This window comes from Chionomys nivalis, chromosome 14, assembly GCF_950005125.1.
Source record: "Chionomys nivalis chromosome 14, mChiNiv1.1, whole genome shotgun sequence".
NCBI lineage: Eukaryota > Metazoa > Chordata > Mammalia > Rodentia > Cricetidae > Chionomys > Chionomys nivalis.
The window spans coordinates 60,431,055-60,457,119 of NC_080099.1; the positions used below are offsets into that span (position 1 = coordinate 60,431,055).

At 42.1% G+C, this 26,065-nt stretch overlaps 2 protein-coding genes across 5 annotated transcripts in view; one reads left to right on the forward strand and one right to left on the reverse strand.

Moving 5' to 3' along the window:
• Rnf125 (ring finger protein 125) overlaps positions 1-12,992 on the reverse strand; it is an 82,158-nt gene extending 69,166 nt beyond the window's left edge. For all 3 annotated transcript variants that reach the window (XM_057788788.1, XM_057788786.1, XM_057788784.1), the window contains exon 1: positions 12,860-12,992. The gene's annotated coding sequence lies outside the window, so the exon portion shown is untranslated. The remainder of the gene's footprint in view (positions 1-12,859) is intronic.
• A 180-nt stretch (positions 12,993-13,172) lies between these two features.
• Positions 13,173-26,065, forward strand: part of Trappc8 (trafficking protein particle complex subunit 8) — an 82,006-nt gene continuing 69,113 nt past the window's right edge. For both annotated transcript variants that reach the window (XM_057788822.1, XM_057788823.1), the window contains exon 1: positions 13,173-13,619. In XM_057788822.1, coding sequence (XP_057644805.1) covers positions 13,463-13,619 — 157 coding nt within the window. In that variant the 5' untranslated portion in view covers positions 13,173-13,462. The remainder of the gene's footprint in view (positions 13,620-26,065) is intronic.

Here is a 26,065-nt window from a genome sequence, read left to right on the forward strand (position 1 = left end):
GGCAAGGCCTCAAATAGTCAAGTCTGGCTTCAAACCTTTTGAAGCTTGTGGCAATGATGTATTCTGAGAATATCTCTTATATTTTAAAAGACTGGAACTTTTGCTGAACCTCACAGCCAGAGCTATTAATACACCTAGGATTTTAGACTACTAGCCTACTGTGTACTCAAACTGCTTGTTCAGCCTGAGGTTAACAGAACAATATAACAAGCAACATTACTTGCTTTGGATTTCCCATGTAATCAACTTTTACAACCTTGCCTAATTACAGCTAATGCATAGCTGTAAAGTTATGTACTCTTTCATACCTGGCCCAGATACTGCACGTGTGTCATTTGCTGAAAGCAGTAAGTACAGAAGTTGAAAGCAACCTAAAATCTAGCATAAATGGATACTGGTTGATCCTCAATGATGTTTATTTCTGAGTCAGTTGGAAATAGTGACTTAATTCCTAGAATAATTATTATATATTTCTGTAAGTTTCCCATTCCATCCCCATGTGATGCTTTTTATGTTGTTCAATAAAGAAAGAGGAAACCCTTTGTTAGGAACAGACGCACAGAGGCAGAGCAGACAGACACACAGCGACACACACAGAGGCAGGCACAGATTCAGACTCATGCAACAGACAGTAGATAGAAGACACAGGGAGCACAAAGTAGAGAATTCAAATCTGGATGCACTCTTGGTTCAATGACTCCAAGGGGAAGTGCTTTTATTTCTTTCCTTAATTTAACACTTGTTCATTATTGGTAACTCAGAGTTAATTAGTAATCCTTGAAGCCGCTGAAGATGAGCTTGAACTTTTGATTCACCTCTTAAGCATTAAATTACAGGTGTGTGTCACCACAATTAGATAACTAAAACTTTTTGGTTTTTTTTAAATTAATTAGTTAATTAATTTGAGACAAGATTTCATCAAGTAATTCTATGTGGCCTGGAAGTTCATATGTTGACTAGGTTGGCCTTGAACTCACAGAGATCCAACTACCTCTGCCTCCTGGAACTAAAGAAGTGCACCACTGGGCCAGGCTGGATAGTATTTCAAAGTCTTTGAAAATCTCAAAGTGAATTTCCTCTTTTTTATACCCAAATCTGTACGTAATTATCCACTGTACTTATCTCCCTTCTTCTGTTTTCTGTTTTTCTTTTATTGACATTTTTGTCTTTACTTTGCCTTCCAGCACAGAAGAAGGATTTTATGCAGGAACATTATTAGAGAAGTAGGCTTGAGTCTTGATGAGTAAGCCCTGTTCAGAACCACGGAGAGCAGTCAAAGTCACCCAATTTGAGAATCACAATTTGCAAATATCATGGTTGGCTTTGTTCTATGCTGCGCACCGTAGCCCCAGTCTTTGTTCTATGCACTAGACCTCAGTTCGTGAGCTTCGGACAAGGGGCTAGAGGTTGAGAATACCAACGCAGAGACAGACCAACATGGAGACCTTTAAACACTGATACTGATAATAAAGCTCCTCTTTATTAGCACCATGTAGGCTTAAATACACTATAGTCAATGGCCAACAGGTGAAAATCCCATCCTCTGATCCTCTAAGCTAGGCACAGCTTCTAGTAACTTTAATCAGAAGGTCTAGGAGGGAAGAGCAGCTGAAGGCCAGGACTCCTTAATCCCAACATCCAGCTGAAGGCCAGGACTCATTAGTCCCAACAGTTCTAAAGTTTTTAAATTGAATTTGTGTGTGAGTGTGTGTGTGTGGGGGGGTGGTGTGTGTGTGCCATATTGCCACATCTGTTCCTGTCCTCATGGAGACCAGATAAGGTACTAGATTCCCTGGAGCTGGATTATAGGTGGTTGTGAGCTACCAAATGTGGGTACTGGAAACTGAACTGTAGACCCCTTACAAGAACAGCAAGCACTCCTAACCACTGACCCAGCCCTGGCCTTGTTACGAACTAGGCTTTGGAGCACTATCTGATGTATGCGAAGTTTCTGGAAATATCTGTCTGTGCCTCACTGTCTGGCTTTTGTTTGAATGGGAATGCCTTTCCTTACTGAACCATCTCACTAGCTTAAATAACTTCAAAATCTCTCTCTCTGTCTCTGTCTCTGTCTCTCTCTCATGTGTGTGTGTAAGTTGTGCCATGCGTGTGCAGATGCCTTCCTTTTGGAACACAGTCCAAGAATGGAATTCTGTGAGAAGAATTCTGAGTACTTGTGAAAAAACTCCAAGAAAACTAGCTAAGAGTCTTGTACCTCAATTTGTTCAAAATACAGACCTGTTCTTGGGATATGTTTTCATGCTCTGCCCTGGTAGAGCTCTTGTTGTTTGTTTATATACCTCGATGGAAAAGCATGGTTTCTGTATTGTATGGCTTGTCCTTGTGGTTGTATACAGATTAAACTCTTGAGAACTTTACTCATATGACCTTTCTTAACCCTCAGAGTATAAACTGTTTGATGCTTCAAATAAAGCTGGCTATTGCATGAGACTTTAGTCTGCCTCACATATTGGCTCCACTCTCTCAAGTCCCACAACCTCTAGAACAGTAAGCCCAGCATAGGCCAGAAGAGTGCTGTGGACCCCTTAGAGCTGCCGTCTGAGCCAGGTTCTGAGAATCAAACTCTGCATCTTCTGGAAGAGTAGCAAGCACTCTTAACTTAGCTGCCAAGCTGTGTCTTAAGCTCCTCTATAAAATGTTAACACTTGGGAAGTGGAGGCAGGAGGATCATGACTTCAAGGACAGCCTTGGCCATGTGAAGATCTGACTAAAATAAAACAAAAGATATGAGCCAGAGTTAAGGTTAGCACAGGAGGAAAGGACTTGGTCTAGTAATGATAAAGTTGTCTGATCTCCAAAGCTGCTAAAGAATATGAACCAACACGTAGAATATAGGTTTATTGTATGTGAGCATATAACATATGCATGTATCGTGTGTGTAGATGTATGTGTTGGGTACTGGATTGAACCCAGAGTCTGTACATGCCATTGCAGACACAAACACTGAGCTACACATGCCTGTCCTGACATATCTCTCAAGCTACACAGGCCTGTCCTGATCTCTCTCTCTCCCTCTCTCTGTGGTGTTAGGGATTAAACCCAGGGTCTTTGTATCTTAGGCAAATGATTTACTACTGAGCTACATTCACACCCCATAAATTATATATTTAAACCTTCCTTCTATTTCAGTTAGCATATCACAAAATATTTGAGTGTAATTAACTTAAAAGTTTCCCCCTCTTATTTTATGTGTATAGGTGACTTCCCTGTATGTGTCTGTGCATCATGTGTGGTGGTGTGTAGTGCGTACAGAAGGCACTGGATCCCATGGGCCTGGAATTACAAATGGTTGTGTGTTACTCTGTGTGTGCTAAGAACTGATCCTAGGTCTGTATGTTATAACTATATATTTGAGATTACAAATTTTTATAATTACAAATTACTATGTTCAACAGCACCATCTACTGTTGGAAGAAGTGAAAGCAGTTACAGTTTTGTTGTACACTTCATTTGATTTAGAATGATTCGAAGTAATTACAGAGCGTTGAACAGTAGACTTTGGTCTTCAACTTTAAATGAACCCAAAAATTCTAGCATCAACATGAAATATTTATTATGAGTATATGGTGTGTGAGTGTAAGTGCAGGCATGTGCGTGTCACAGTGCACATGCAGAGATCAGAGGACAGCTTTGTGGAGTGCTTCCTTCCTTCCACTATGTGGGTCTTGGGGACAAACATCCTGGCCATCTTACTGGTCTCTAGTCCCAACTTTGTTTTTTAAAAATACTTTTAAGGAGCTGGATACATGGTTTAGGAGCTAAGAGAACATGCTCTTGCAGAGAACCAGAGGTATTCAAACACATATAACAAAATTTAAAAAATATTTTTAGGGTTTATTTTTAATGTTACCCCACAAAGGCCAGAAGAGGGTGATGGATTCATTGGAGCTGGAGTTATATGTGGGTTATGAGATCTCAGACATGGATGTTGGGAACCAAACTTATCTCTTCTGGAAGAGTGGCAGTGCTCTCTTCAGACAAAATTATGTTTATAGACACTTTGCCAGCATGTATGTTTATGTCTGCCTGGTGCCAGAAGAGGGTGAAGACGCTGAAGAAGGTGTCAGGTCCTGGAGACAGTCACTGGTTGTGAGCTGCCATGTGGGTACTAGGAATCAAACTGGGTCTTCTGGAAAAGCAATCAGTGATCTTAACCACTGATCTATCTCTCTAGCCTTACAGCAGTGTTCTTAACTATTAAGCCATCTCTCTAGTCCCTAACACCAACTTTCTAAGCATCAAAAACGTAACGTGAGACTTCAGAAAGATAAATATCTTGTAAAGTGACAAGCATCTTGCTATAACACTGTCTTAGTTAGGGTTACTATTGCTACGATGAAACACCATGACCAAAAGCAACTTGCAGGAGGAAAGGGTTGATTTTCCTCACAGTTCTCTATAACATATCATCAAAAGCAGCGATGGCAGAAACTCAAGCAAGGCAGGACCCTGTAGGCAGGAGCTGATGCAGAGACCATGAGGGGTGCTGCTTACTGGCTTGCTCCCTATGGCTCGCTCATCTTGCTTTCTTATAGAACCCAGGACCATCAGCCTAAAGATGGCACCAACCACAATATGCGAGACCTTTCCCCACTGATCACCAATTAAGAAAACGCTGTACATCAGTTTTTGAAAGCATTTTTTTATTAATTAATTTATTTAATTATTAAAGATTTCTGCCTCTTCCCCGCCACCACCTTCCATTCCCCCCCTCCCCCAATCAAGTCTTCCTCCCTCCTCAGCCCAAAGAGCAAGCAGGTTTCCCTGCCCTGTGGGAGGTCCAAGGACCACCCACCTCCATCCAGGTCTATTAAGGTAATCATCCAAACTACCTGGGCTCCCACAAAGCCATTACGTGCAATAGGATCAAGAACCCATTGCCATTGTTCTTCAGTTCTCAGTAGTCCTCATTGTCCGTTATGTTCAGCGAGACCGGTTTTGTCCCATGCTTTTTCAGACCCCGGCCAGCTGGCCTTGGTGAGTTCCCGATAGAACATCCCCATTGCCTCAGTGTGTGGGTGCACCCCTCGCGGTCCTGAGTTCCTTGCTCGTGCTCTCTCTCCTTCTGCTCCTCCTTTGGATCGTGAGACTTCAGTCCAGTGCTCCAATGTTGGTCTCTGTCTCTGTCTTCTTTCATTGCCTGATGAAGGTTAATATTCAGGAGAATGCTTATATGTTTTTCTTTGGGTTCACCTTCTTATTTAGCTTCTCTAGAATCACGAATTATAGTCTCAATGTCCTTTATTTATGGCTAGAAACCAAATATGAGTGAGTACATCCCATGTTCCTCTTTTTGGGTCTGGCTTAACTCACTCAGGATAGTGTTTTCTATTTCCATCCATTTGTATGCAAAATTCAAGAAGTCATTGTTTTTTTACTGCTGAGTAGTACTCTAATATGTATATATTCCATACTTTCTTCATCCATTCTTCCATTGAAGGGCATCTAGGTTGTTTCCAGGTTCTGGCTATTACAAACAATGCTGCTATGAACATAGCTGAGCATATACTTTTGTTGTATGTTAGGGCATCTCTTGGGTATATTCCCAGTAGTGGTATTGCTGGGTCGAGAGGTAGGTTGAACCCGACTTTCCTGAGAAACCGCCACACTGCTTTCCAAAGTGGTTGCACAAGTTTGCATTCCCACCAGCAATGGATGAGAGTGCCCCTTTCTCCACAACCTCTCCAGCAGAGGCTATCATTGGTATTTTTGATTTTAGCCATTCTGACAGGTGTAAGATGGTATCTTAATGTTGTCTTGATTTGCATTTCCCTGATTGCTAAGGAAGTTGAGCACGATCTTAAGTGTCTTTTGGCCATTTGAACTTCTTCTGTTGAAAAGTCTCTGTTCAGCTCAGTGCCCCATTTTATAATTGGATTGATTGACCTTTTACGGTCTAATTTCTTGAGTTCTTTATATATTTTGGATATCAGACCTTTGTCAGTTGCGGGGTTGGTGAAGATCTTCTCCCAGTCAGTGGGTTGCCTTTCTGTCTTAGTGACAGTGTCCTTTGCTTTACAGAAGCTTCTCAGTCTCAGGAGGTCCCATTTATTCAATGATGTCCTTAGTGTTTGTGCTGCTGGGGTTATACGTAGGAAGTGTTCTCCTGTGCCCATGTGTTGTAGAGTACTTCCCACTTTCTCTTCTATCAGGTTCAGTGTGTTTGGACTGATATTGAGGTCTTTAATCCATTTGGACTTGAGTTTTGTGCATGGTGATAGATATGGATCTATTTTCATTCTTCTACAGATTGACATCCAGTTTTGCCAGCACAATTTGTTGAAGATGCTCTCTTTTTTCCATTGTATACTTTTAGCTCCTTTATCGAAAATCAGGTGTTCATACGTTTGTGGGCTAAAGTCAGGGTCTTCTATTCGATTCCATTGGTCGACTTCTCTGTTTTTATGCCAGTACCAAGCTGTTTTCAATACGGTAGCTCTGTAATAGAGTTTGAAGTCAGGGATGGTAATGCCTCCAGACGATCCTTTATTGTATAAGATTGTTTTGGCTATCCTGGGTTTTTTGTTTTTCCATATAAAGTTGATTATTGTCTTCTCCAGATCTGTGAAGAATTTTGATGGGATTTTGATGGGGATTGCATTGAATCTATAGATTGCTTTTGGTAGAATTGCCATTTTTACTATTGAAAGCATTTTCTCAATTGAGGCTCCCTCCTTGCAGACAATTCTAGCTTGTGTCAACTTGACATCAGATTAGCCAGCACAAACACTATATATGAGTGTAAGCCAAAATGTCTGTAGGTGTGTTCAGAGCAAGAAAGCTTGGTGGGAAAGCAACTTCCTCACAGTGAAGCCCCTGGGATGAAGGGAAGCTAATCCTGTTTCTAACTTCATGTTGATTGTCCAGGAAAGTTAATTGCGTCATCATTCACTTCCCACATCTGAACATGGTGACTGAAGGCGGTATAGGGAGTTTCGAGGCTGCAGCTTTCCTGTGTCATCACTCACAGGGTTGATTAGCAGTGATTTACGCATCTGTAAGTATCCTGGTTCACTAAGCCTAGTAGAATGGCTCCTTTGGTCAGTGTGGTGGTTTGACTGACAGTGGCCCCCAGAAGTTCATAGGGAGTAGCATTATTAGGAGGTATGTCCTTGTAGGAGTAGGTGTGGCCTTATTGGAGGAAGTGTGTCATTGTCAATGGGCTTTGAAGTTTCAGATGCTCAAACAAGACCAAGTGCCACTCTCTCTTCCTGCTGCCTTCAGATCCGAATGTAGAACTCTCAGTTACTTCCCCATCACCATGTCTGCCAGCAAGCTGCTATGCTTCCTGCCATAATGACAATGGACTAAACCTCTGAACTATAAGCAAGCTCCCAGTTAAATGTTTTCCTTTGTAAGAGTTGCTAAGGTCATAGTGTCTCTTCACAGCAATAGAAATGCCAACTAAGACAGTTATCAGCAGTGAGTTGATATTTATTCCTTTCTCAGAAGGAAAATATCGCCTGGGTTTGTGTGAGTAAACTCTGTGATGTACAATGGTGACGGACTTGCCTAATGACTCAGTTTTGAGGTGTCTCACCATTGCGCTTTGTTCAACAAGTGTTTACTCATTTGTGGCCAACTTTGTCCCTTTGGCTTTGAGGGTAGGATATGACCAAGCTATGGACACAGTGAACTATTCAAAATACATGTAATATAAGCACAGCTAGTATCCAGAGGAGGCATAGAAACAGGAGAGCATTAGCTAGACTTGCAAACACATCCTGCATAGTGCCTCATTCCTGGCACAGTGTGGAGACACCTAGCTATTGGCTTGTACTTATTCTCTTCATTCATTGGTTCTTCTGACTAAGCAACAGAACCCCTTGGGAAATAGGGGTAGTCTAGAACTTACTGGGTCCAGTGGGTTGTGAAATTATTGAATGACAGTTTTATTTTTTGATTTTGTTTCTAACAAAGAAAACAGATCTCTTTATTGTACTGCAAAAAAGTAGTGGGCATTGCACTAACTGAAGAAACAATAGCTTGATTTGATACCCTCCCTCTTCTTTCTCATTGTACTAGAGACCAAAGCCTTGCACATGCTAAGCGAGCACTCTACCTCTGAGCTGTATCCACACCTATGTCTTCACTTTAAAAAGCTAGAGGCCAGGCATAGTGTCATATACCTGTAACCCCAGAAAGAAGACAGGAGGATCAGGAATTCAAGGTCAACCTCGACAACCTGGTGACTCTGAAGACTACATTAAGTTCACCCACTTTCTACATGTACGTATGTATACTTAGGAAGATGCTGGCTGCCAAGCCTGATATCCTGAGTTCTATTCCCAGGACCCACATGGTAGAAGGAGACAAAGGTTGTCCTCTGACCCCCACATATGTATAATGTGTATGGGCACATAAACAAATACAAATAAATAAATTCCCATAATAAAATTTGAAAAACCATTTGGGTCTCTATGTAACAGCTCTGGCTGCCCTGAAATTTGATGTAGTTCAGTTGGTAGAATTGTTGCCTAGTACGAATGAAAGCCCGCTTTAAATCTCTAGAACCACACAAAATGGAGAAATCCTAGCTGGGCAGTGGTGGCGCATGCCTTTAATCTCAGCACTTGGGAGGCAGAGGCAGGCGGATCTCTGTGAGTTCGAGACCAGCCTGGTCTACAAGAGCTAGTTCCAGGAGAGGCTCCAAAACCACAGAGAAACCCTGTCTCGAAAAACAAAAACAAAAACAATGGAGAAATCCTAGCACTGGGGAAGTGGAGGCAGGAAGATCAGAAGTTCAACGTCATCCCTGACTATATAGTGAGTTGGTGGCCATTCTCATAAATAAATAAACAGAATGCTATTGGTCACAGACTGTGAAGAACACAGAGATCCCTGTGTTGGGATTAGCTATGATGGTTTCTCTATGGCTGCCCCCAGGTAAAAGATGAGTCTGTTTTCAGTAGTAAAGGGGATAATTATTGGGTAGAGGCATTCTTATAATCGTAGCTATGGAAGAAGGCAATGTGTGGTTATACAGAAGCCAATGATTAGCTTGTGGTGGGATATATGATTTTTGTATTTGGCTGGTAAACATTTCCATCTCTAATCTGATAGTCTAAATCCTATCTTCCTTACTAGAAGAGCAGAGCTATTTATGACCATGATTGGCCATAGCTAACAATAACCTCCCTGGAGCTTGATTGACTTAAGGGCAAGGCAGATGGTCTGAGTGGAACAAATCACAAGCATTCCCTGCTACTAACAGACTGATTCTGGGAATGAGAAGTTTTATTTCTGTTTAATTTGTTAAAATGGAAGTGTGGAATCTGGGCATGTGGGCAGGCCCTACACTGCGGAGAAAGGCTCCCTAGGAATGAAGATGGAAGCAGAGATGTGAGGGGAGTCTGGGGTTATGCTTGTTGCACGCCCCCTTTCCTATGACCTGTATTTTTCCTTTACCTACACTTAAGCTAGTAAAACCTTAACTTCTGGTTTATTTTTGTTTTTTTTTTGAATAGGTTTTCTCTGTGTATTGAAAGACTCTAAATGCATTTGTAAGCACCCTCAACCCTAAGACATTTTTCTAAAACCTTACACTCACTCTATCTTGGAAAAGGGACAGTCGCCCACACACCCACATGCTGGACTGCTTATCCTCCCGTGTCCTTGTGAATAATCTTCAAACATAACTCCATTCTGGGAACTGAGGCAAATACAACCCACAGATGTTGACTCAGTTCCTGATGTATTGATTTAGTCACTGAACCAAAGGTCAGGATGGACCACAGATGCTCTCCCTTATCACCTGACCACGCAGCTATTCTCCTGCCCTGGAATAGACCAATCATTGCTAGTAACCCTTTGAATAAGCCAATCCAATAAGTTGGAAAACAACCTACAGGTGCCCCCTTGTGTCTGTGGCTTTTTGCTTTGAAAGATGGGCTGTAACAGCTATCGATGTCCTTCATATCCCGAACCTGAAGGACCCGGTCATGACAGAATAAAAATCCTCTTGCTTTTGCATCAATTTGTGGTTATGTGAATGGTATCTGGAGCAACTCTTCCCTGATGTTTGGGCATCTAGTCCAACAGTATAACAGCTCTGGCTGTCCTGGAACTTGATTTGTACACCAAGCTGGGCTCTAACTCACAGAGATCTCTGCCTGTCTCTGCCTCTGGAGTGCTGGGATTACAGATATGCACCATCACCTCCTGGCTAATTTTTTTTTTTAATAACTGGGGATCAAACCCAAAACTTCATGAAAGAGAAGTGCCCTACCAGCATGTTTTATATTTATTTTTTAAGACAGGGTCTTATGTAGCCTAGACCTTTCAGAAATCATCACACACACTCACACACACACACACACACACACACACCAAGCCCCTTTCACTCTGTATATCAGGCTGGCCTTGTGCTGGTGATTCTGCTTCTGTCTTCCAGATGTTGAGATTATAGGTGTAGTTACCACTGCCTAGATATACTTTTTGATGTTGTTAAATACAGAGTCTCATGCATTTACAACTAACTTGTTGTGGAATATTATTTTAAGCTGTGTTACATTTCTTTATGCCCTGGAACATTTGTTTAATGATGTAAAGATGTGCTGCATTTGTTTAACTCTGTGAAACTGTGATTCTCTGCCTGTCTAAAAATACCTGATGGGCGAATGAAGAGCTGAATGGCCAATAGCATGGCAGGAGAAAGGATAGGCGGGGCTGGCAGGCACAGTGTAAATAGAAGGAAAGATCCAGAGAAAGCAAAGGAACAAGAGGACAAGGAGAGGAGGATGTCAGGGGTCAGCCACCCACAGAGTAAAGTAAAAGTAAGCTATGTAGAAGTAGGAAAAGGAAAAGGTCCAGAGACAAAAGGTACACAGGATCATTTAAAGTTAAGAAAAGTTGCCTAGAAACAAGTCAAGCTAAGGCTGGGTATTCATAAGAAAGTATAAGTCTCTCTGTGTGATTTGGGACCTGGGTTGCGGGTCCCCCCAAAATCCAAAAGGAGCCAAAGAGTAATAAAAAACAAACACCAACATGCTGGCGTCCCAACATGTGGCTAGAGTAAAAGAAAATCCAACTAGACTAACCTGGAACTTGCTACGTGGCTGAAGATGGCATTGAACACCCGTCTATCTGCCTCCACTTTCCCAGTGCCAGGATGGCAGGCATGTTCCCCTATGCTCAGCTTACATTTTCCCCAGGTAAGGTCTTGTTTTGTATTTCAGGCTGACAATCTTGTTTTAGACGACTTTTTTGGGGGGTGGGGTGTTCGAGACAAGGTTTCTCAGCATTACCCTGGCTGTCCCAGAACTCACTTTGTAGACCAGGCTGGCCTCAAACTCATACAGATCTACCTGCTTCTGCCTCCTGAGTGCTAGAACTAAAGGCGTGCACCACCACAACTGGCAGTTCCAGTCTGGAATTACTCGGTTGGAATTACTGACATGTGTTACCACATCCGATTTTGTTTTTCTTTCCAGATTTATTTATAGTATGCATGCTTATGCCTATGTGCACATAAGTACAGGTGCCCTTAAAGGTCAGAAGAGACTGTCAAGTACTCTGGAACTGGCAGTTGTGGGCCACCTAATTTGGGTGCTGGGAATTGAATTCAGGTCCTCTGCAAAAGCAGTAATTGCTCTTAACCACTGGGCCATCTCTATCCCCACTAACTTCTGTTTTGATGTTGCAAAAGTCTTGATTAAAAAGTCTGATGCCACTGGGCATGGTAGCACATATTTAATCCCAGCACTGAGAAGGCAGGCAGATCTCTGAGTATAAAGGCAGCTGGGTCTACATAGCAAGTTCCAGGCCAGCTGAGGATACATAGTGAGTGAAACTCTGTACTTAAAAAAGTCTGGTAAAGCTGGGTGGTGGTGGCACATGCCTTTATACCAGAACTTGGGAGGCAGAGGCAGGCGGATCTCTGTGAGTTCCAAGACAGCTAGAGTGGTTACACAGAAAAACCCTGTCTCGAAAAAACAAACAATCCCCCCCCCCCCCGCAATGTGTTAAGGTGCCCAGAGTAATGTCATCTCTTTTAAGGATTTCTAGAGTTCAAATAATACTTTGCCAAGAGCTGACCAGGGCAGGAAGGAAATACCCCCACTTCCCTTGAGACAGGGTCTCATTGCACACAGCCCTGACTAGCTTGTAACTTGTTACATAGACCAGAGTGATTTCATACTCTACATGCCTCTGCTAATAGCCACCGCTAGGCCCAGTCTCTGGTCTGGTAAAACTCTCTTTTCCCCTCTGTTTTGTGACAAGCTTCTGGTAATTACCTTTTAGCTATTCCCTTTTAGGCTTGGGTCATGTCATTATGTGGGCTGACAAGTCTGAAGTATGCAAGGATGGCCAGCCACACAGTATATAAGTACTGGTTTCTCCACTGCCATAAAGTAAATACTCTAAAAAGGAAAAGGAGAGGCGGAGCCGGACGTGGTCGTGAAAGCCGGTAACCCCAGCACTACCGAGACTGAAGCAGGAGTTCCAAGACATCCAAACAGCCGAAACGCGATGTATGAGAAACAAGTGCAAGGCACCCTAGCCTGCGTCTTAAAAGAAAGAAAAAAGAAAAAAAAAAAAAAGACTGACGATATTTAAAGACATCTCTCCCCAGAGATCCAGTAAAACGTTCCCCTTACATTCCATGCTAACTAAAGCGCCCCCAACAGCACATTTTTCTGCTCGGTGATTGTCTATGGCAGTCCGCTTCTAAAAGCGTGACGGTGCTCAGAGGATCCACAGTCGGCCCAGGCGCCGCAGAGGGAACCCCTAGGCACCTGCCCTCAGCCCCTTCTCCGGCAAGCGGTCGCCGCCCACCTCGGGGAAGGCGGGGCGACCAGTCAGAAAGTAGCGCCAAGGTATCACATCAGTAGCTTACTGCAGCCAGATGAGATCTTTGGGGACGCCAAGAAGGCCAGGCCTGCGCGATCAGCCATCACCTTCACGGACGTCCCAGGCACCCGCCGGAGAACTGGCCAAAAGCTGCTCGCCGGGCCACGCCCACCCGCCTCACAACCCCGCCCCTGGCCGGTAGGGAGACCCATTCGTCACAGTATTTCCGGTTCCAATCTTCCAACCGGCTTCCGTAGCTCCAGTTTGCCAGTCCTCCGCCCCGGCCTCGCCCCTACCGCGTCTTTGACACCGTCACGTGAGGGACGCGCGCGCGGGGCTTGCCGGGAGTGGTGCTGCCGGCGGGTCAGGGTTCGGCCCAACATGGCGGTTCCTGTCGGACAGTGACCAAGGCTTTGCCGTCGGGAGGACCGAGCGGCGGTGGTCGGCGTCCCCACCCACTGGGGTGGGATGCAAAGCTCCAGGGAGCGCTGAGAGGAGGCAGCGACGAGCCCGGGCCCCAAAAGCCGGAGCAGCGGCGGCTCCGCGCAGTCGGCTGCAGGCTTCGGAGTGGGGCCGCACCCGGCCGGGCAGGCGGCTGCGGCAGGCTCGGCTCCGAGGCGGGGCGGAGGCCGGGCGCCCGGCTGCGGCCATGGCCCAGTGCGTGCAGTCGGTGCAGGAGCTCATCCCCGACTCCTTCGTTCCCTGTGTCGCCGCGCTGTGCAGCGACGAAGCCGAGCGGCTCACCCGCCTCAACCACCTCAGCTTCGCCGAGCTGCTCAAGCCCTTCTCTCGCCTCACTTCCGAAGGTACGTGCTGTTCTTCCTTGTCCATCGGGCTGAAGCCTGGCCGTGGCCGGGAAAAGGAAGTGGGGAGCAAGTGGAGGACGGAGAGGCGGCCGCCCGGGGCTGCGGCTGGCGAGGGGCGGCGAGCGGCTGTCAAGACCGCGCGCTCGCGGCCGCCCGGCTACGGACGCTTTCTTCCTCGGGACGAGCCAGGTCTTTAAGTCGTAGAGATAAACTTGAGCTCGACACAAGGGAGTCGAGACTGTTGTTAGCAGTCACCCGACAGGATTTGGCACCCACCGGACAGTTATGGTAGCAAGATGCAGCCTCCAGAACGGAGTTTAAGAGTGAAGATCTGTCACGTCCCCTCGTCGAGTGTTAAAGTTCTCTTGTTCATGACATTGGTCTAGCCTTGGAGTTCATCCTGGCGGAACTTCAGTTTGACTGTTTATTTTTCCCTTTTCCACCATTCCAGCACGTTCTTAGCTATATAGCAGTTTGCCCAGTGTCAGGAGAGCAAGCACAAAGTATGGCATGAGTAATAAAGGATGGGGGCTGCGGTGGGCAGAGTCCGGCCTAGCATGCGGGCGGGAAGCTCTGTCACCTGGGTCCTCAGTACCACCTAACTGGCGCTCTGCTGGGATCAGCACTCGGAGACAGAGGCAGGAAGAGAAGAAGTCTAAGTCTTTCCTGGGCTGTGCAGCGTGTTTGAGGCCAGCAGGGATACCTAAAGAGAAAAAAAGGAAAAATAAAAAAGTTTTTAAAAAGACAAAGGATAAATTGTAGTAACAATGTAGATGTTTCAAGTTATCTAAATTTATGAGGTTGGAACAGTTCACGCATTTTGTCCTTTTCATATTGATGGTTAATCATGAAAAATACATTCATATTTAATAATACTTTTCTTTCTCCATCATTGTTTTTCATTTTTGTTAATTTTTAAAATGGGTTTTGCTCTAAGCCAAGTTGGTCTGGAACTCTATGTATGTAACTTGTAGGTCTCAAACTCCAGGCAGTTCCCCTGCCTCTTGAGTGTTAAGATTACGGGCTTGAGCCATCATAAATGGCTCTTTCTCTAGCTTTTGCTTTTTTTAATTAATGATTAAAGCTCATACTTGGAATTTTATTCAAAGGGTCTAGAGAAATGTCCTAGTGGTTAAGAACACATACAGCTCTCACAGAGTTTGATTCCCAGTGGTGGTTCAGAACTTCCTGTATCTCTAGCTCTGTGGGGGAATCCAACACACACACACACACACACACACACACACACACACCACACAGAGAGATTGATTCTTTTAAAAGTTAAATATTTTTTAAGTATACCCCCAAGTGTAGTTTAACCGATATCTTTTTTTTTTTTCTGAGACAGGGTTTCTCTGTGTAGCCCTTGCTGTCCTGGAACTTGCTCTGTTAATCAGGCTGGCCTCAAATTCACAGAAATCCGCCTGCCTCTGCCTTTTGAGTACTGGAATTAAAGATGTATATCACTACCACCTGGCTTAACTGATCTTTCAAACAGAACATAACAAAAAAGCAGATACAGTTCCTTGGAAATTTAACAGTTGTTTACCATGAAGGGGTCACTTATAAATTTTTGTTTATCAAATATCTGGTGTTATTTAGTTACGATGTTTATCCAAAAAAAAAAAAAATAGTGCTATACTGTTGGTTCGTGTATCTACATGCCTCAGGCAGTCTTTAGGAGACTTGATGGTAAACATGCTAAAATACATAAAGGGAAAAGTAGCAAATGATGTTTTCTTTTGGTGCTGAAGATTGAACTTGTTTGTACCTCTTGCACTAACCTTTTTTCTCTCCCACATAGGTATATTCCCAGCCTTGGTGGGATTAGTTCTAGTAATATAACTTAATTGACCCATGTATTTCCAAAGTTTTGGCAGATTTATTTCAATAAGTATCCAATATAAAAGATGTAAATGGGAGGTTTTGCATTCTTTTTTTGTTGCAAAGTTTTTTAAATTCTGTGTTCTTTATGCAAAAATATCCTCTTTTGTGAGTAGGTGCATTTTTCAGGATTCCGCAGGCCTTCTATGATGGCGTTGCCTTCATTGGACAGTGCAGTGATAGAGGTGAACTTCTATCCTCTTGTGTTCTGTTCTCTTGCTGCATGTGCAGTGAGGCGGTTGATAGGTGGTAGAAAGACAAAAGCAATCACTGCTTAGTCGGGAGTTGGGGAAGGAATGAGGTAGAATGGTATCTTAGTTCCTCTTGTTCCTATGATAAAATACTCTGACAGGAGCACCTGTAAAGAGGGAAGGGTTTACTTTGTCTCAGCTGGAGATACTGTTCATCATGGCAGAGAATTGAAAGCAGGAGCCTGAAGCATCTGGTCACACTGCATCCGCATTCAGGAGTCAGGAGCCAGGAGTGATTGCAGACTAGAGCTAGCTCTCGGTTCCCATTTTATACAGTCCAAGATCCCTTTTAAAGAGATAGTTTCCTCTACAGTCAAGATGGATAACTCTCCAGTGGCATGCCCAGTCTTCCAAGTGATTGTAGAGCCTATCAGGTTTGCAGTTAAGACTACCATCAAATGGTTAGGTCAGAAGGTATAAGTTGTAGTCAGTGGTTAGGGGAGAGTTGTGGGAAAGCTGTTTTCTGGGGTACAAAATGCAGAGGAGATGCCCAGAGAGGAGAAGCTGGAGTTTCAGGAAGGGACCTCTAGATTTCATTTCTAGTGGTACTTATGAGGCAGTCTTGAGTTCTTGAGCTAGGCCTGTTTGACAGATCATTGAGTTTGTAGTCTATAAGTCTATGAGTTGGTATGAATTTTTAAAAAGTTTAAGTTGGCATGGTACTTGTCTATAATTCTAGTGCTTTGGAGGCTGAGGTAGGAGAATTGCTTGCTTGATGTCAGCTTCAATTACATAAGGAAACACTTAGAAAAGAAGAAAAAGTTCAAAGATGATTAAAATACGGACTGTAGTGGCAGCATAAAAAATTTGGTAGAACATCAAGTTGGAAAGGGACTGGGGGTACATATGGGAAGGGTTAAGGAGAGGTGGAGGGTGTGAATAAAATATATTCATAAAAATATATTCATGTATGTAATTCTCAAAGAGTTAATGGAAAATTGAATATTCAAAAATTTGCCTTGACTTTTGAGATCAACCTTGGCTTAGAATAGTCAGGTATTTTCAGGAGACTTAAGTTTCAGTAGAAAAACACATAGTTTAAAGATACACTGAAAAAAATGGTTGCTAGAAGAAATTTTGAGTACTCTTTTTGTGAAGGACCTTAAAAGTAGCTATTAGGCCTCATGTACATATAAGCTAGATGATAGCCATTTAGGGTTCCTCGCCATGTTTTAAGAATTAAATGCAATGACTATGCCAATTAAGCACAGTTGAAAGGCTTTGTGTATATTCTTTTTTTATTGATATTTATTGAGCTCTACATTTTTTTTTCTGCTCCCTTTCCTGCCTCTCCCCTCTCCCCTTCAATCCTCCTCCAAGGTCCCCATGCTCCCAATTTACTCAGGAGATCTTGTCCTTTTCTACTTTCTACTTCCCATGTAGATCTATGTAAGTCTCTCTTAGTGTCCTCATTGTTTAAATTCTCTAGGATTGTGGTTTGTAGGCTGGTTTTCTTTGCTTTATGTTTAAAAACCACCCATGAGTGAGTACATGTGATAATTGTCTTTCTGTGTCTGGGTTGCCTCACTCAAAATAATGTTTTCTAGCTCCATTCATTTTCCTGCAAAATTCAAGATGTCGTTATTTTTTCTGCTGTGTAATACTCCATTGTGTAAATGTACCACATTTTCCTTAGCCATTCTTTAGTCGAGGGGCATTTAGGTTGTTTCCAGGTTCTGGCTATGACAAACAAAGCTACTATGAACATAGTTGAGAACATGTCCTTGTGGCACGATTGAGCATCCTTTAGACATATACCTAAAAGTGGTATTATTGGGTCTTGAGGAAGGTTGTTTCTTAATTTTCTGAGAAATCGCCATACTGACGTCCAAAGGGGTTGTACCAGCTTGCATTCCCACCAGCAATGTGTTCCCTTTTCCCCACAGCCTCTCAAGCATAAGTTGTCATTAGTGTTTTTGATCTTGGCCGTTCTTACAGGTGTAAGATGGAATCTCAGAGTTTTGATTTGCATTTCTCCGATGACTAAGGATGTTGAACATTTCAAGTATCTTTCAGCCATTTTAGATTCCTCTGTTGAGAGTTCTCTGTGTTGGGATTAATGAGTCCTGGCCTTCAGCTGCTTTTCCCTCCTAGAACTTTCTAATATAAGTTACTAGAAGCTGTGCCTAGTTAGAGGATCAGAGGATGGGATTATCACCTGTTGACCATTGACTGCAGTGTGTTTAAGTCTACATGGTGTTAATAAAGAGGGGCTTTTTGATACCAGTGATTGAAGGTCTGCGTGTGTCAGTCTCTGCGTCTGTGTTCTCAACCTCCAGACCCTTTCCCGAAGCTCGCGAACTGGGGTCTAGTGCTTAGAGCACAGACCAGGGCTGCGGTACGCGGCAGGTCTGTACTCCATTTTTTTTTTTAATTGGATTATGTGATCTATTGGTGTCCAATTTCTTGAGTTCTTTGTCTGATGTGGGGTTAGTGAAGATCTTTTCCCATTCTGTAGGCTGTCATTTTGTCTTGTTGGCCATGTCCTTTGCTTTACAGAAGCTTTTCAGTTTCAGGAGGTTCCATTTATTAATTGTTTCTCTCAGTGTCTGTGCTGCTGGGGTTTGGTTTAGGAAGTGGTTCCCTGTGCCAATCAGTTCAAGTGTACTTCCCACTTTCTCTTCTTTAAGGTTCAGCGTGACTGGCTTTATGTTGAGGTCTTTGATCCATTTGGACTTGAGTTTTGTGCACGGTGATAGATATGGGTCTATTTTCATTCTTCTACATGTTGATATCCAGTTATGCCAGCACCACTTGTTAAATATGCTTTCTTTTTTCCATTTGATAATTTTTGCTTCTTTGTCAAAGATCAGGTATTCAAAGATTTGTGGATTGATATCTGGGTCTTCTATTCGGTTCCATTGGTCCTCCTGCTTATGCCAATACCAGGCTGTTTTCAGTACTGTAGCTCTGTAGTAGAGTTTGAAGTCAGGGATTGTGATGCCTCCAGAAATTCTTTTATTGTACAGTTGTGTATATTCTTGATGTTTGTTGTTGGTTATTTTTTGTTCTTTTGGGGGACCTGGCCACCCAGCTCCTAAATAAATCACACAGAGGCTAATTCTTATAACCACCCGGCCTTAGTTTGATTGACTTGTTTCTTGCCAGCTTTCTTAATTTAAATTATCCCGACTACCTTTTGACTCTAGGCTTGCTTTTTTCCTCTTCTTCTGTATATCTTACTTTCATGCTTACTCCTTGGCTGGCTGGGTGGCTGGCCCCTGAAGTCCTCCTTTTCCTCAGTTCTCCTTCTATTTATATTCCCTGCCTGTTATCTCTCTCCTGACTCGTTATTGGCCATTTAGCTCTTTATTAGGACCATCAGGTGTTTTAGACAGGCAAAGAATCACAGCTTCAAGAGTTAAACATGTGCAGCATAAACAAAAGTACCACACCTTAAAGTAATATTCCCCAAGAGATTTGCTCCAGATTTAACTTGTATTCACTATTCACACGGTTTGTGATCCTAGTACTTTTTTTCTGTGGTGCTGGAGATTGAACTGGTACCTTATGACACTTGTAAAGAATACTGTAGTTAGCTGTCAACATAAAACAAACTCAACAGCATCTTTGGAGGTTCTGTGTCTTATACTGATGTTAGGTTTTTTTTTTTTAATCTTTTAACCCTTAGAAGTCTTTTGTATATATATTATGGCTTTCAGGTTTTTTTTTTTAAATGGCATTCCTGTATATGAGAATGTGTATATCTGTGTCTATATACATTTTTATGCTTCTTCTTTGGCTCTTTTTCTTGTTTGGTTGTCTTGTCATTTTCAGATTTGTTTATTTTATTTTATTTTTTTTTTGATTTTTCGAGACAGGGTTTCTCTGTGGTTTTGGAGCCTGTCCTGGAACTAGCTCTGTAGACCAGGCTGGTCTCGAACTCACAGAGATCCACCTGCCTCTACCTCCCAAGTGCTGGGATTAAAGGCGTGCGCCACCACCGCCCGGCTCAGATTTGTTTATTTTTATTTCTTTTTGTATTTTAATATTCCTTAGCTGCCTATTTGTTTTCTAACTAGAGACAGAAAGGGTATAGATCTGGATGGGAAAGGAAGTGGAGAGGAACTGGGAGAAGTATGGGGAGGGGAAACTATAATCAGAATATACTATATGAAAAATGTGTTTTCTTTTTGGGGGGTGACAAGGTGTTGGTTTTTTTCAAGGCAGGATTTCTCTTTAGCTTTGGAGCCCATCCTGGAACTCACTTTGTAGACCAGGCTGGCCTTGAACTCACAGAGATCTGCATGCCTCTGTTGCCTGAGTACTGGGGTTAAAGGCATGTGCCATCATCACATGCCAAAAAAAAAAATGTATTTTCAATGCAAAAAAAAGGTATAAAGCAAAACAAAACAAGAGGGCTAGGGATGTGGTTCAGTTACAGAATGTTTTTCTAGTATGCATAAAACCCCATGTTTGTCTTCTCCACCGTAAAAGAAAAACACAAAATTTCTGTACTGCTGAGCAGTATCCTCAGTCCCTTAATATTTTTTGGAGATTTGTATTAACTGTCTGCTTCATAGTTAGTCATGCCTTACTGTTTGTTTAATGGTAGTTCTCTAATAATTCTAAGTATTTCATTGTATCATTTTAGACGTGTTTTAAGAAAATTTCACATTAATCTATAAATTACAGTTTTGGAAGTATGTGTACTAGTGTGTTGAAGTGGGTTAAATTTATTTAAGAGATTAAAAATAGTAGAATGTAATTCTTCTATAAACCTTGAATAGTTTTCTGCTTGGACTAGGAAAGTTTGGCAGATCAGTTTAGGAAATGTCTTTGAAAGGTAGCTTCTCTAATTTTTAGTTTTCTTTCCATTTTCCATCTTTTTCTCTTCCTCTTCTTCCTCATCACCTCCCCGCTTCTTTCTAGATGTGGTCTGTTTAGGTCTGGCTGGCTTTGAACTTCTGATCCTCTTGCCTCCACTTCCCAAGTGGAGTTATAGGTGTGCACCACTACATTTTCCTTTGTTGTTAGAACCATTATATTCATTTTTAAAATTAAATTTCCTTTGCTTGTAAGCTTTCCTTTTTCTTCTTTTGATATTTAGGGGCCAGAATCTTTATGGGTGACCTGTACCCCAAACCTGAAGTATTTCATCCTTTCAATGTTTTCATTACTTTCCTGTTGTTATGACAAAATACCTGACACAAACAGCTAGGGCATTCTGACGTTAGGATGTAGGAGTACACTGAGCTGCTCATACTACATCTGTGCTGAGAAAGCAGAGGTACATGTTAGGAGCTCAGCTCCCTTCCTTTTTTCATTCATTTCTGGGGCCCTAGTCCATGGGATGATGCCACCCATATTCAGAGTGGGTTTTCCTCCAGTCTGTAAACTCCCTCATAGTCAGGCCCAGATGTTTGTCTCCTAGGTGGTTCTAGATCCTGTCAAGTTGACTATCAATATTGACCACCACACATCTTTCCCTTTTCAACTTGATACCCAAAGATAAGCATTTTAATCTTTATCTTATGTTTATGACTGCTGGCCTTTAAGTGTGTTTATGCACACATAGGTACATACAGTATCCTCAGAGGTCAGAAGAGGCTGTCTGATCATGTGGGACTGAAGTTACAAATGGTTGTGGGTCTCCACATAGATGCTGGCGATCGAACTCAGGTTATCTAGAAGAACAGTTAATGCTCTTAACCATTGAGCCATTTCTCCAGCAACGCTCCCCCCCCATATGCCACTTTTAAGCCATAATCTATCCTTTGTCACTGTAGGCATGTAAAAATACTTCATGATGTAAAATGCAAATTTCAGTCTAAATTCAAAAGTCCTTATAGTTTTTAACAGTACAATACTATTTTGAAGTTAAGTGCAAATTTCTTCTGATGATCACTCTGGTGTTGTCTTCACAGTGAGCCCCTATAAAATAAATTACAAAAACAGCAACCAGATAACATACTTCAATCTAGGATGACACAAATACTCCCATTTCTAAAGGGAGGAATGAGGGTATAGCAAGGACGGTTTGTACCAAGGCAAGACTGAAACCCAGTGGGGCAGACATCAATCCTTCAGCTCTTTGTTGGGTATCTGGAACTGTGCTCCAGATGGCTTGGGTATCTCCACCTTCCTGGTTTGCTAATTGCAACACATACAGTCTCTCAAACCGGTTTCACTCCATTCTTTAGCTTTCCTAAGTAGATATCCCATTGCCCTGGCCTTTTTGTGGCATCCTAGGGTCTCCCAGTGTTGCTGAGGCTTCACCTTCCCAGCTTTACATTGTGGTCTCTTAGGCTCTCTTAGCAGGGAATCAAACTCTGCCACACATTGCTGTGCTGCCTCAGTGGTGCTTTAGAACCGTGGCTTGTGCCCTTCACTCTTGCAACTCCCATGCCTGTAAAACTAGTACCATGTGTATGATGCTAAGCGTTACCAGCTTGAGATGGAGCTTAGGCCCCTTGGACTACAGTTGAATTGTTCTCTGTGCCTTCCAAGATTAGTTGTTTTTGAGCAGGGCACCCATTCAGTAGCATTCTGTTTAGATTCCTTTAAGGGAATTTGAATTTTCACAAGATGTTGTACTAAAGTGGAGTCTTGCTCTCTGGGCACTTTTCCTGTTTTTTCAATTTAAAACAGGTTTTTCTGGAATTGTGCCAATCTTCTTTAATAATTACATCTCTTTTCTCACTAACAAAGCTTGTCTATAACTTATTTTTTATACTTATGTATTTTATTGTTTGTGTATTATATATTATACTTATATATTTTATTGTATATATTGTATATGTTGTTTCCTGGCTACCCAGAACTGAATTAATTATTTGTGTAATTATTAATTATTTGTGTAATTAATACACAAAAACTGTATTAATTACAACACTGTTTGGCCAGTGGCTCAAGCATATTTATAGCTAGCTCTCATATCTTAAATTAACCCATTTCTATTCTGCATGTTACCACAAGGCTGTGGCTTATTGGGTAAAGTTTTGGGTCTTTCATATATATATATATATATATATATATATATATATATATATATATATTTCTGTTCAGATTTCCCACTTGGCTGTACTCTGCTAAGCCATTGGCCAAAACAACTTTATTCATCAACCAATAAAAGCAACACATATACAGAAGGACATTCCATATAATCTCCCCTTTTCTGTCTAATTAAAAAGGAAGGTTTTAACTTTAACATAGTAAAATTACATATACAAAACAGTTATCAAGCAAGAATTATAGTTATAATATTTCTTTTGAGTCTAAAGTTTCATATCTAATTTATCCTTTATTGTAACTAAGGAAAAACTATAACTCAGTTTTCAAAGACCCTAGAAGGATATAATATTACCTAAGTAAATAGGAAGTGCATTGTAAGCAACTTCCAAACTCTAGAATTGACAGAGCCATCTTGCTGCCTGAGCAGTTACCCAAAGTTCTTCTGTAATGTTGGGGCATCCATCTTCAACCTACTGGCCCATAGTATCCAGCAGACTTTTCCATGAAGCAGGAAATTTGAAAGACTGTTTTGCCTATATTGGCAATTTGTTAGTCATTTTCTTCTATGTCCTGCAGAATGTCTGGCAGTTTCTTCTGTGAAGCAGGAACCCTGAAGGATCATTATGTCTTTTGGAAAGTTCAGCACTCACTTTTCTATGAGTCCTGCATGTCCAGTTCATACAGCATACTCTCAAATAGTCCAGGCATGAGCAGTTTCTTGCCCAAATGGCTAGCCTTGTCACATTGAAGGCAAATTCCTTAATGAGTTTCTTCAGTGCCCATCAATCTCTTGAAGTAGATTGGTGCCGGCCGAAGCAGACATGTCTCATTGTCAAGAAAAGTCTAAGTTCTTAAAACCTGTTAAATGCCATATTCTGTAGGTCTTTGAAGTGTTGAAGATTATCTATCTAACTGAAATATATCTCTATATATCTAGAAAACCTAACTAACATAACTAAAAAGTTGGATTATTATAGATGACTATTAACCTGTATTTCTTAATTATACATTGTATTTTTAAATGAGCTAGCTGCACAGATAATACCTTAAACAAGAGTAACAAAATTGACCTTAAATTTCTATCAATAGATCAAGATCCACGCCAGTGCAAAGTATTCATCACTATATCATATTCCCCCCTTTTTAATTTTTTTTTTTTTTTTTTTTTTAGAAATTGACTGTGACCATTAATCACTTATAACCAACCCTTTTAAAATGAAAACAAGCATTTATAAACAATCGTTTTGGGAATTTGGGCATTGTTTTCTCCAAACTGCTTTCTGCTGTTTGTTGGGCAAAGTATTTTTAGGGTTCATGGAGACCAACCACATTAACCTGGAAGGAATTCACAGGTTCTCATCTTCTGTGGAAACAAGCAGAACCTCTTTTCCAAAGTAACATATCCTTAGACTCAAATTTTGAAGTGAGGATACCTTTAAAATATAAATGTTGGTTTAGCGTGGCAGCCCATAAAATGAAATGTCTCTTTGTACTTAGCTCATTCACAGTGAAAAATTTAAAGAAAACACAATAATATACATAATCTAGTCTCTCTGTGTATACCCCATCTTTATCTGGCTTATCTTTCTTTACTCTATTTACTCTATTTACGTTCTATTTACTCCTTTAATCTATGATTGTGCTCTTCTCTCTCTCCCCCTCTCTCCCTCTCTCCCTCTCTCTCTCTCTCTCTCTCTCTCTCCCCCCCCCTCTCTCTCAAGTCTGTATATATTTATCCAACACTGACCCATTCAGAGGCCTTTTTTTCCTGAATCTGTCTTATTGTGTACCTGTAACATTTTCTGAAGAGGAGTGCTTTTTTTTAAAAAAAAAATAAAAAAAAATACTAAGCAGGCATGGCTAGGATCAACTCCACTGCCCTGCCTGTTGTTGGTCCTGACCCATCAAACATGGGGTATGTTCACTGCCTCTGCTAGCCATGATCACCACCCCAGCTCCAGTGATGCAGCAGGTCTGTGTGTTTCCATTAAGCAAATTGTAACATGCTGCACATAGACCCCATTTAAGTGCTCCATAACAGTACCAGCAAGAACCAGGAAGCTGACTCTTAAAGGAGCCGTATAGTTTTGCTGCTAATGTTGAGTCAGGGAGCCTTCTATTAAAGGAATTGTGCCTTTGCTTGCCTCTAGCAAACAGAGCCCACCCAAGAAGGTGTTGCTACCAAGAAGCCATGCATAACTCTGTTCTTTTGTGTCTAGAATTCCTTCCCAGAGCTCACCAACACCAGCTGGATTGGGAAGGAACAAGCATAGGACCAAACTAGTCCCTTTGAATATGGTTGACAGTTGCATGGCTGGGGCTGACAGAGGGGTCACTGGCAATGGCACCAGGATTTATTCCTACTGCTTGTACTGGCTTTTTGAGAACCTATTCTCTATGGATACCTTGCGCAACCTAGATATAGTAAGGAGGGCCTTGGGTCTTCCCCAAAGCAAGTGCCTTACCCTCTCAGAGGAGTGGATGGGGGGTGGGGTGAGGGTAGTAAGTGGAGGGAATGGGAGGAGGAGGGGGAGTTGGAACTTGGATTGGTATGTATAATGGAAAAAGATAGTTTGTTTTCTTTTTTAAAATAATAAAAAAAGTATTCCTTCCCAAGTTCTCCCAGGTTTTATGTGAATGTAGTTACCCTACATTGGGTGCCATTTTGTAAACAGAGACTGCTTGTTTGTTTCCCAAATAATCACACAAAACTATATTAATTACAAACTGTTTGGCCAGTGGCTCAAGCATATTACTAAGTAGCTCTCATAAATTAACCCATTTCTGTTAATCTGTGACAAGGCTGTGGACTACTGGGTAAAGTCCTGGGTGTCTTTCTCCTTCGGCAGCTACATGGTATCTCTTTGACTCCCCCTACTCTCACTCTATGTATCTCTGTTTGAATTTTCCGCTTGGTTGTACTCTGCTAAGCCATTGGCTGAAACAGCTTTATTCATCAACCAATAAAAGCAACACATATACAGAAGGACATCCCACATCAGTGTGTATGTGTGTAGGTGCTCATGTAGAGGTAAGAGGAACTTGTGGAAGGAGTTGGTTCTCTCCTTCCAGCATGAAGAATCCAGTGATCAAACTCCAGTCTGTGGCTTAGCAGCAAATGCCTTTACCTGCCCAATCATCTTGTTGACCCCTTGTCTTCAGCTTTAAACTCCCTTCTCCCACAAATGGCATGTTTCCTTTCTGTTTTGCACCACTTGTTCTCTCTCACTATAGACCTGAGCAAAAGCAGTAATCAAGACACAACCTGGACGCTATCCAGCTTGGTATTTTCCCAGCCAACCAAATTAGTTCATTACCTTTGAATTCAGCCTCACCGAAGTTCTCAGAACATAGGCA